Source organism: Pimephales promelas, chromosome 4 (assembly GCF_988280905.1).
Source record: "Pimephales promelas chromosome 4, fPimPro1.hap1.1, whole genome shotgun sequence".
Classification (NCBI taxonomy): domain Eukaryota; kingdom Metazoa; phylum Chordata; class Actinopteri; order Cypriniformes; family Leuciscidae; genus Pimephales; species Pimephales promelas.
Genome location: NC_142772.1, coordinates 18,591,417 through 18,604,105, shown reverse-complemented (window position 1 = coordinate 18,604,105; position 12,689 = coordinate 18,591,417). Strand labels below are relative to the sequence as shown.

Sequence of the window (12,689 nt, the reverse complement as noted above, 5' to 3'; positions counted from 1 at the left end):
TGACTTGAACCCCATAGAAAATCCCTGGTGGGATTTGAAGAAGGCGGTTGCAGCACACAAACCTAAGAATATTACTGAACTGGAGGCCATTGTTCATGAGGAATGGGTTAAGATTCCAGTCACACTCCCAGAAGCTGGTGTCTGGCTATACATCTCGATTGCAGCAGGTCATAACAGTAAAAGGGTGTTCTACTAAGTACTAAAGATGTTTGCCATGAAGGTATTGAATAATTTTTAAGCAGCACACAGCAGAAGTCATTAAAAGTTGCATTTTCAATTGAATTTGGAAACCACTTGAAACATTTGTTGTGTTGAGCTATTTTAATTACTTTTGTTTGATTTGTTCATTGCAAACAACTGAAAGTCTGTACATTTTGCCAATAAACCTGATTTGCAATGAGGGTTGAATAGTGTGCCATAGTGTGCCATCCCTCATGGCAGTAAACGCATAGTAAGGAAAAGATGCCGTTGCAAGAGGGAGGGAAAGTAATTTTGATTAACGTTTATGATTGCGTTTATAAAAAAAAAATCAAATATAGTGTCAATTTAAATTTCCTGGTGTTTTTAACAATGTCTGCCTTTCAACAATTTAGGCCCTTCAACTTGATTGATGCCAGTGTTCCCCAGTGCACTGAACTCTGTGGAGTGAAGCGTCAAACTGCAGTTTACTCGTGACGCATTGCACAGGTTAAGTGATGTAACATGGTGCTCATTTTGAATGAAATTCAAATGATAACACCTTTTGAGGGGCTTTTGAACTTTCAATCCCAACAAGGGATTGAAACTTGCCGGCCTCGAAAAGTTATTAAAGACATCGTTAAATCGTTGGTCTTATATTATAGTATATTATATTATTATATTATCATATTTTGTACAGGATTGACAATGGCAATTGTTACATAGGAGGAAGGATGGAAATAAAAATCTACAAAAACAATATGGGCAGTATGGTGGTAGTGGGGAGTGATGGTAATGACAATGGTAATAAATAATAAATGGTTACTTTGTGTACACACGCATACACATACCCACGCTCATACACGCTCACTTACACACTTAGATCAAACACTTAAATCACTCTTGCCACTGCTGGAATTATGGATTTACAAGATTGCTCACTACTGCACTATGTTGGTTTGTTTGTATGTATGTCTGACTGTTAAATAAAAAATAAAAAATTAAAAAAATTTAAAAAAAGACATCGTTAAAACAGTCCAAGTGACTACAGTGGCTCAATCTTAAGTTTATCGAACGACGAGAACACTTTTTGTGCGCAAAAAAACCAAACAAGAAATAACGACTTTATTTCAAATAAGGTCGAAGTTACATACTTCAAGTTCAAACATGAGGCGGATGGGCTACAACAGCAGAAGACCTCACCGGGTACCACTCATCTCCACTACAAATAGGAAAAAGAGACTACAATTTGCAAGAGCTCAACAAAGTTGAAGACTGGAAAAATGTTTTCTGGTCTGTTGAGTCTCAATTTCTGTTGAGACATTCAGATAGTAGAGTCAGAGTTTGGCGTAAACAGAATAAGAACATGGATCCATTGTGCCTTGTTACCACTGTGTAGGCTGGTGGTGGTGGTGTAATGGTGCGGTGGATGTTTATGGCACACTTTAGACCCCTTAGTGCCAATTGGGCATTGTTTAAATGCCATGGCCTACCTATGCATTGTTTCTGACCATGTCCATCCCTTTATGGCCACCATGTGCCCATCCTCTGATGGCTACTTCCTGCAGGAAAATGCACCATGACACAAAGCTCGAATCATTTCAAATTGGAAAAGTTATTAAAGATATCGTTAAAACAGTCCAAGTGACTACAGTGGCTCAATCTTAAGTTTATCAAATGACGAGAATACTTTTTGTGTGCAAAAAAACTAAACAAAAATAATGACTTTATTTCAAATAAAGTTGAAGTTATTTCAAGTTCAAGCGTTACTGGAATCTTAACCCGTTCCTCATGAGCAATGCCCTCCAGTTCAGTAATATTTTTAGGTTTGTGTCTCCTTTCCCTCTTTCTAGGCCTTTAGTCAGGTTACTAGTTTCACAGCGTATGATCTGTTGTTGTACATCACACACATCACACACATGACCAGCGTCGGCCAATAGTGAGCCTACTTGTGACGTAGCACTACGCAATTACACTAGTTTAACTGACTACAGGCCCAAAGAGAAGGAAATGAATAGTTGACAAATAAAGTTGTTATTTATGTTTCTTTTTGCACACACAAAGTTTTCTTGTTGCTTGATACAGTTGAGACTGAGCCACTGTAGTCACTTGGACTATTTTAACGATGTCTTTAATAACTTTTGGAGGCCGGCAATTTTCAATCCCACAAGAAGCGTATGGACTAGTATGGAGGAGTGATCCAGCTCTCAGATTTCATCAAAAATATCTTAATTTGTGTTCCGAAGATGAACAACATGAGGGTGAGTAAATACTGACAGAATTTTCATTTTTGGGTGAACTATCCCTTTAATCAAAAATGTTCATTAACTTAAGCATCACGTGACACTACACTAATCCAAAGGATTATTAGGAACACCTGTTCAATTTCTCATTAATACAATTATCTAATCAACCAATAACATGGCAGTTGCTTCAATAGATTTAGGGGTGTGGTCCTGGTCAAGACAATCTCCTGAACTCCAAACTGAATGTCAGAATGGGAAAGAAAGGTGATTTAAGCCATTTTGAGTGAGCCATGGTTGTTGGTGCCAGACGGGATGGAGTATTTCACAATCTACTCAGTTACTGGGATTTTGACGCACAACCATTTCTAGGGTTTACAAAGAATGGTGTGAAAAGGGAAAAACATCCAGTATGCAGCAGTCCTGTGGGCGAAAATGCTTTGTTGATGCCAGAGTTCAGAAGAGAATGGGCTGACTGATTCAATCTGATAGAAGTGCAACTTTGACTGAAATAACCACTCGTTACAACCGAGGTATGCAGCAAAGCATTTGTGAAGCCACAACATGCAAAACATGCACCTTGAGGCGGATGGGCTACAACAGCAGACCCTACTGGGTACCACTTATCTCCATTACAAATAGGAAAAAGAGGCTACAATTTGCAAGAGCTCATCAAAGTTGGACAGTTGAAGACTGGAAAAACGTTTTCTTGATTTCTGTTGAGACATTCAGATGGTAGAGTCAGAATTTGGCGTAAACAGAATGAAAACATGGATCCATCATGCCTTGTTACCACTGTGCAGGCTGGTGGTGGTGGTGTGATGGTGTGGGGGATGTTTTTTTTTTTTTTTTTTTTTTGGCATACTTTAGGCCCCTTAGTGCCAATTGGGCATTGTTTACATGCCACGGCCTACCTGAGCATTGTTTCTGACCATGTCCATCCCTTTATGGCCACCATGTCCCCATCCTCTGATGTCTACTTCCAGCAGGATAATGCACCATGTCACAAAGCTCGAATAATTTCAAATTGGTTTCTTGAACATGACAATGAGTTCACTGTACTAAAATGGCCCCCACAGTCACCAGATCTCAACCCAATAGAGCATCTTTGGGATGTGGTGGAACGGGAGCTTCATGCCCTGGATGTGCATCCCACAAATCTCCATCAACTGCAAGATGCTATCCTATCAATATGGGCCAACATTTCTAAAGAATGCTTTCAGCACCTTGTTTAATCAATGCCACGTAGAATTAAGGCAGTTCTGAAGGCGAAAGGGGGTCAAACACAGTGTTAGTATGGTGTTCCTAATAATCCTTTAGGTGAGTGTTAGTTTAACAAAGTGATTTCCATTTTTTGACAGATTATAAATTGCATTCACCTGTGAACACAATCCTGTAAAGAGACGTGAGGATTTGAGGAGAATAACGAGAGATTCTGTGTGCATTCCAGGGAATTTTTAATGGAATATAGTAAATTAAATTCGGGAGAACAGACCACAAATGTGTTTTAGCCTTTTTGAATGGAAGTTCCCCAAACCGGAACTGCCACCCATAATTCAAAACGCAGTAATGTCGTCAGGAATCAGGTGGATAGGCCTTTTAGAAAGAAACATATAAAAGATAACAAATTAAAATCTATGGATTATGAATCATGTTATAATGTATTGTCGTTGTGAGAATAAAATATCATGTAATCAATTGAAAAAGTAACTGTAGTATGATTATGATAATTTTAAAATGTAATTACAAATACTTATTTTTTGGAATCTGATTATGTAATCCAGATTACAAGTAATCAGTTACTACCCAGAACTGACAATCAGTAATATAAATATGACATGACATGAGTACCACTGTCTACCCCATAGGTCCGCATCTTTTTGTACTTTTGCATTTTACAATTTATATACTATCAAATACATATTCTATTGGGAATTCTGTCACACAATTGCATTAGTCACTTATCGTTTAAAAGTCTAGGATTGCTATGAATTTTTTAATATCTTTATAAGTAGTCTCTAATGCCCCCATCAAGGCTGAATTGATTTAATTCAAAAATACAGTAAAAAGATTAATATTGTAAAATATTATTACAAATTGCAAATCAAGGTTTTCTGCTTTAAAAAATAATTTCTTCCTGTGATTGCAAAGCTGAATCTTCACCAGCCATTACTCCAGTGTTCAGTGTCATGTGGTCCTTCAGAAATCATTATATGCTGATTTGATGCTCAAGAAACATTTCTTAATATTATCAATGTTGAAAATGGTTGTGCTGCTTAATATTTTTAAAGAAACTTACTTTTTTAAGGAATCTTTGATACATAGAAAGTTTGAAAGAAAAGCTTTTTTTATATAATGTAAAAGTCTTCACTTTTCACTTTTGATCAATTTAACACACTCTTGCTAAATAAAAGCATCAATTTCTTTACAAAAAATATTTTGAAAGGTATTTGTACTGAGCATACTGTCATGTGCTATCATTTGCATTGAGCGATACAGTCTCTGTCATAATGTCCTCCTGACATATCATCAGTTAAAAAGTTGATTTCAATTATTTCAGTTGACGCCGACAATTGCTAATATTTTAGATGATACCAACTTTGGATCGACAAAACTATCAAATATTATCCTTAGTACATTGCGACCACAAGTTGTAGTTTCTGCATTACATGTTATTTGTGTGTGCCTAACTAATAGCCTACATGAAGTTAGCCAAGCACAACATATTATTTTAGCTGTGTATTAATGCCATATGGATTTTATTTTTACACATTTATCTCTGACTGAAAACAGAACACTTCCTAAATTGTAACATTGAAACATGCTTTTTCTGTAAAGCTACTTTGGAAGAATATGCATTATGAAAAGCGCAATAAACTTGAATTGAATTATAGTGCCATAATGAGCTGCCTAAACCAAACTGGTGATAAGCAATTATGTAAATGCTTTCAGTTCTGATATGCGATACACAATTTGGACCACAATAAAAGTTCCAGGCTGATGGGCTGTTGAAAGTTCTTGATTTTCCTTGTGTGTACATAAATGAAAATCTTGTAACCAGAGTTCATTAAAAAGCTTCTTTCCATCAGTGTAACATTAGGGATACATTCCCTTCCTGAGTACACTCTTAAAAATAAAGGTCAGAACAAGGACTATTTTCGGTTCCATCTAAAGAACCTGTCAGTGAACAGTTTATATGTTATAAACATTTCCACATTTCCAAGTGGAAAGGTCTTATGGATGTTGAAGGTTCTTCATGGAGCCATCAATGTCAATAAACCTTTATTTTTAAGAGTGTACCTGGAATCTGTGTGTCATTACAAACTGGCCACTAGCAGGCCTCCACAGTTATGGCAATTTAATTTATTTACCAGCATTTTGTGGTCTGCCTGTCAAATCTCAGCCTTGATAGATGTAGATTTCTTAGCATTAATCTAAACACTTAGATTGCATCAGTTGCCATTAATCAGACCAGCATCAAGTTACATAATCCATTCCACAATGACCGCACCTCTGTGTCTGCAACATGTTTTTACATATACTTTGGACAAAGATTTATACACGTTCATAAAAAGTCAAAGGTGTTGTGTGTTTGTTACTGCCTTGCATGTAAGACTCAGAGCAGGGCAGTGCAGGGAGGTGAATGTTTGCTTTTCAAGATGAATCATCATTGAGATATGATACATGTAATCTGGATTACTTCATCAGGTTCCCAAAATTAAATACTTGTAATTAGATTATATAACATTTTAAAATAGTACTCATCATCACACACAGTTACTGAGGTTACCTATTGATTACACAAAAAAAAAATAAATAAAAAAAATCACCAAATGGCAGTAAATTATTCGTAATTCAGTGATTTGCCCAAATTTTGCCCTAGTTTTCCTTTTTTTAAAAAGTTTATTGCGTATATTCTGACAAGTTTTGTGGAATTGCATACGTGGAATTGCATAAGTGTTTTATTTTTGATTGTTTTCATTTTACAATATTTTCTTTTAATTAACATTTTTGAGATTTCATTATTAGCTTTTCATCAATTTACAAACCCCTGCAGATCACAAACCCCAATTTAAGAAAGCTGTTTAATGCACTTCATGATGTTTATAACAAAGAGGAGAATACATTTTCTTTTTCTTCTTTTGTTTGTATGTTTGTTTGACTTTATTGTCTGTTCAGATTTACAGGACAGAAATTATTCTTTAACACTGGCATAAAAAATATAAATAAAAAAAAAAACAAATACATCAGACAACACTGACCAACCACGTTATATCACATAATAGAACACATGGGGCACACATGTATCTCTAGAAAAATTATTAAAACACAGTGGTGAATTAGGTCCAAATTAATCAAAAAGTAGGGCTGGGCAACAAATAATTGAGATTAATCGCATCAAAAAATATAGTTTGTGTTCACGTAATATATGTGTGTGTAGTGTCTATAATCATTTTGTATATATAAATACACATGCATGTATATATTTAAGAAATATTTGCATGTATATACTTTATAGCCTATATTTATAGATAATTAATATTATGAATAAATATTTAATAAGAACACATTTTTCTTAAATATATACATGCGTGTGTATATATACAAAATAATTACACACTACGCACACATATATTATGTAAACACAAACTTTTTTATTTTGGTTGCGATTAATCGCGAATACTCATTGCCCAACCCTATCAAAAAGTAATCAGATTAGTAAGATTTTAAAATATAGATTGCATAACAAACAATCCATACAAATTACATGAAGAAAATTGTAGTTAAAGTAATCTACCAAGCACAATCAGCAAAGTTTATACATTTTTTCCATTTATTGTACTTGAAAGACTAAAAGAAAATGAGAACAATTAAATATTCTAGATGGACAAAAATGACAGTAGTGTTTATAATATTCAAGAGGCATAAAATAAACTTGTGTCTGTTACCTTCATATTTTCCTATAAAAAAGCATCTGCAAATAATCCATTATTAATTAGCTATCACAACCAACATATGAGACAATAAAAACCCAGAAGACAATTATCATATCATTAATCCGCACTGATTTCATGCCACTGACTGTACTTGGGAATCCCCATTAAACTTGACTTTACAAATAATAATAATAATAAAAAAATAACAGGCTAATAGTACAGGAAATTACTGTAATATAATTAAGCTCAATATAATTACTGTAATATAAGCATCATTTCAGCTCACTTCCATAAGAATTTAACCTTATGCTAGAGGCATTAACGTTAACTATGTATTATCTTTTAAACACACATTATAATAATGTGTACTTTTCTTAACCAAACACAACATCAGGCCTAAAATTAACAATATCTGTATAGGCTGCATAAGTCACATCCACAACAGCACATCTTGAATAATTGAAATAATTGAACTGTTTTGAAGTGTGTTAGGAAGGCTGTAACACACTCACAGGGGTTTGTCATTCATTCACCAAGTCGTATCTGCTCGGACTAAACGTGGCCTCATGATTCCCATCGGAGCCTTTTATCCTTTTCTTTCATTTCTCACCCACAGATTTGTCACAGTGGATTGTTGATAGCACATCATATGGAAGGTACGTTGAGGTAAATGTGGCTGTTTTCATTAATTTCTGACAAAGGGGCTGTAGTTTAGCTTCGGGTTGCTAGTCCTCATCTCTCAAAGCGGCATAAACGTTAACATTAGCTGTTAGCCTTTGCTAACTGTTTCAGTCAAAACATGCAAACCAGTTTACGCTCACGACAGCAGCTCTCACAGATGGTTAAATCTACCTCCCCGTGTGAGTGTTTGAATAATATAATATTATTTTGGTGTTTATATTAGCTACCTGGGCGATGGTTAGCTAACGTTAGTTACTTTGCATATAATGACAGACTAGCTTATCTTGGTTTGTCAGGAGGCGGTAAGGTTTGTTTTGTTCAGTAACGTTAGCAGTAAGTAACAGATCTACATGTCGTTTATGTCTGGAATTAATATTACTACATTTGAGGCACTAATGTTGGAATAAGCTACTCGTGTGCTAGCTAGCTTGGACGCTAAAAAAACTGAATTGACGTTACTGCTTCAAAGCTCCCGACACATTGCCATGCAGCTTAGGAAACACCACATGGCCTCATAAGAGAGACTTTAAGTTTTTTTTGCAAGTGCTTTTGCTTGTGTGTTTGCAGACGGTGGTTGTGGGATGGACGCGGAGCTGGGTGCTGACAGCGCCCGCAGAAAGATGGAGGCGGCGGGCGAGGCGCTGGAGATCGTGCCGCTGGAGATGTATGATTCAGCCCGAGCCAAAATAGCGGCTAACCTGCGATGGCTGTTTGCCAAAGCCTTCGGTATCGGTGAGTTGATTAACTTTGTTTAAGAATAAGAACAGGACCGAAAAGCATGGCCTTTTGTTAACCGACTCTGCGTGATATGTAATCAAAGACAAGTTGGCTAGACAGCCAGAAAAATGTGCCTCTCCCCTTACTGTGATATTTTCACCTGACGACTTCACTGTACCTTGATACTGGGCAATTTATTGATGATGATATACCATATTCATAGTTAGGTATTATCGTGGTGCATGTCCAAAAATGGTAACGTTATTTCCATACTACTTGTACACACACATGGTCTTTACATAGTACTTAAAATGTTTCAATGCTATATTTACCACAGCAAAATTATCCAGTGGTAAACATTGGGTCACACTGGTAGCAGATGATAATACCGTGGTACTTTGGATGCTACTGAAATTCATGTACCAGGGTATTTACACAGAAAACTCCAAGCTTACACAGAAAACTCCAAGCCATTTCCAACAGTTCATGGTACATGTCTGAAAATTTATTTTATTTTTTTTGCAAGTGTGAGCTAGATGTGGGTGTCATGACTGAAATCATAATTCACGATAACAGTATCCTCCTTATTTTGAAATATGGAAGTTATTTTCTTCTGAGATTTACAATTCATTTGACGTTATATGTAAATAACTAGAAGAATAGTATTGCACTAAAAGCTACAAACCAATGTAACTGTGGTGATACGTGAAAATAATACAAAGACAAATAGCAGTTTGCAATATCAAGCAGCATAACAGACCGTGCAAGCTTTTATTCACATACATACAGTACCATGAGCTTAACATGATTCTCCAAGTTACTTAAAATATCCAAAAGCTGGTTTTGCCATGGTACATGTCCAGAAAAAAAAATATTATTGCTATTGTCATTATTCACAGTGGATTGATTTTAAGCAGTACACAAAATGAAAACTAGTCTAGATTTATGCAATTACTACTCAACAAAGAAATCAAGAAAGAAGTCAAAGAAGTCAAGAAATATTACAGATGTAGTTCTACATACTTATGTTAGAGCTGCACAATTAATCGTTTCAATTGATTCCATAATAATAATAATACAAATAATCAAATTCAATCGAACATCGATTCCTAAATGACAATGATTGAGCTAGAAACGGCTTCACAGAACTAGAAACAGTCTTTTCTGCCTCACAGTATAATTATTTATGTTACAATGATTCAAATAATCACAGAATTGCTGGGATAAGTTTATAGTGCTTTAGTTCAGAACTTTGATGTCTACCATAACAATACAAATAAAGTAAATCACCTTTTTGAAAGTAACTTGATGCTTCAAAGAGTTTATTAATTAAATCATTACACCAGAAGGTGGTTTTAAAGTGACTGTTAAAAATGTATTTATTGAATCATTCCTTCAAAGAGATTTGTTAAAAAATGTTGATTCATCCAGCAATGAAACAAGTAAAGTCTTCGAGTGAGTCATTGAATCATTCATTCAATTTCAAACCGAGTTCAGTTCATTTTGTCATTTAGTTTAGTTGTCCAATAGTGGGAGAATCATGATCTCTATTTTATACAAAAAAAAAAAAAAAATTAAGATTCTCCATTCATCCAGAATTGTGCAGAGTATATATGGCCATCAAATGTTTTGGCTTGGAGGGCAGCAGTTTGAGTCTACCGTTGTTGACCGTCAGGATCAAAAGCATTTGTCCCTTCTGCAGTGCTTGCACAATTGAAATGTTGTGGATGAACAGGAAGGGTTTTCCTAATGCCACCAACTCCCTGTCAGCAGATATAGAGTGCAGGCTGTATGTGGGGCACCCAGACTATTTTATGTATGGAATCTTTGTTGAGCTAAGCTTTCAAACATCTGTTAAATAACGAATTCTGTCATAATTCACATTTGCTTGTGATAAATGAGGCATTCGATAATGAGATAAATTCGATCATGAGGCAAGTGTCAATTTCTTTTGTCAGTCAGAGTTAACTGTTTGAGTACCTGCAAATGGAAAAAGCAATGACCAGCAGACATAATTTGCTCCTGGTATATTTTTAGCCTCTTCTGCTCTAGTATCAGTCACTAATAATGACTGTTGCATATGAGCACTGCAGTGTGTGGACAAATGTGATCAAACTAATAGTGGGGTGGACTTTTTTTTCACTTATTGTTAAATGACATTCATTTATTTATTTTGTTGGACAGATTTAGTTTTGATTCATGGTGGTACCAGAAGAGTGGCACACAAAATCTCAAAATTGAGCATATGGGTCCTATTAGATCATCTCGTAAGACTGGCACAGTGGAAAGCGATCCTATTGGTGGATGTATTCAAGCATGCTCTGATATGTAGCCTGTACCCCCTCTGACAAAAAGGCACCCCAATCTGCTATTATTTGTGGGTGAAACAAAAGTGGTGTGTGTAAGACTCTTGACCTTGTTTTAAAGCTGAGGAAACTGTCTCTCTGCTGTTGAATGTTTGATTATCTGAACTGTCTTTGCAGGATGTGTTAGTTTGCCATAACAGTGATGGATAATAATAATAATAACATGGCTGTCAATAATTATATTAACGTGGGAGTTATTAAATTACTGATGAGGTTAGATATGTGCTTGTCTGAGGGTTGAGGTTCAAATACAGTTTATTCCACCATTATTGTGGAGTTCTTGTCTGCTTTTTCTGTTATTAGGGATATTTCCTTCTGTAATGCTGTGGTTAAAGCGGAGTTGTTTCAGCTCAGTAATTGGCCTAAATGGAGATGAAGGCATATGTGCATATTTACTGTCAGAAGTGGGCCAGATTTGAAGGGGTTCTTTGCATTCTGATGATTACTGCTTTTAATGTCATTTTGAATGTCTAGTTTACTTTCTTTTAAGTAAAAAACTTTGAATACTGCAGGATAAATACAAATGCTTGCAATTGGGGCCCTTATTTAAGGCTGTTTTATTCTCTTCTTATGCTTCTTGTACTTGGTGTAGATATTTTAAATTTTACAAGTGCATTATTTCTTAAATTCTTTTAGATATTTGTATTTTATTTTTATAATATATATATATATATATATATATATATATATATATATATATATATATATATATATATATATATATATATATATATATGCAGGGCTCGACATTAACACTTGTCCGGGACAAGTGAAAGATAATTTTACTTGACAGACCCGTCAAATAACCTGATTAAAACGTCAATAACAAAAACTCTCAAAGAGAAATCGAAATAATTGTGCACTGCACACACAAAGAAACTCAGTTAACATGCTGCGGTACATACAAAAATAAAAAAAATAAATAATAATAATAATAGTTTTTTTTTATATTTATAACATATGACAAAGTTAAAGGGTTAGTTCACCCCATAATAAAAAGGATCACATAATTTACTCAACCTCAAGCTATCCTAGGTGTATATGGCATTCTTCTTTCAGCCAAACACAATCTGAGTTAAAATATCCTTTAACTTTATAATGGGAGTGAGTAGCGCCTGAGATTTTGAATCTCCAAAAAGAGCATTCATTCACAATAAAACTAAGTAATCCATACGGCTCCAGGGGTTAATAAAGGCTGCCTGAAGCGAAGGGGTGTGTTTTTGAAAGAAAAATAACCATATTTGATTTATTGTAACTGATTTACAAATAAATAAATGATACATTTAAAGAAATGGTACAGGACCTATGGTTGATGCTTTGCACTATATATATTCTTATAAATACTTAAAATGTTTAAACTACAAGTTGGTATCCCTGTGCACATTAATGCAATGCTAAAATCATTCTCCTGTGAAGTAATATGCTCTAAATCTGCTGTATTAAAACACAAGACATGCTCACTGTAATTTCCCAGTCTTTAAACAACCCTTGCACGTGGCAGACGGACTGGTTTGGAACAAAGCAGACAGCCCCACATGGTTCATCAGAGGGGGGCAGGTGTGTGTGCA

General features: G+C 35.2%; 1 protein-coding gene across 6 annotated transcripts in view; it reads left to right on the top strand.

Annotated features, from left to right (window-relative positions):
- Nucleotides 1-7,858: 7,858 nt before the first annotated feature.
- camsap1b (calmodulin regulated spectrin associated protein 1b) overlaps nucleotides 7,859-12,689 on the top strand; it is a 49,194-nt gene continuing 44,363 nt past the window's right edge. For 4 of the 6 annotated variants that reach the window (XM_039662073.2, XM_089130064.1, XM_089130065.1 and 1 more), the window contains exons 1-2: nucleotides 8,095-8,217; nucleotides 8,606-8,770. In XM_039662073.2, coding sequence (XP_039518007.2) covers nucleotides 8,157-8,217; nucleotides 8,606-8,770 — 226 coding nt within the window. In that variant the 5' untranslated portion in view covers nucleotides 8,095-8,156. Of the gene's footprint in view, nucleotides 8,024-8,094; nucleotides 8,218-8,605; nucleotides 8,771-12,689 lie in introns of those variants that run through there. The other 2 variants (XM_039662074.2, XM_039662075.2) reach the window with 2 other exon arrangements.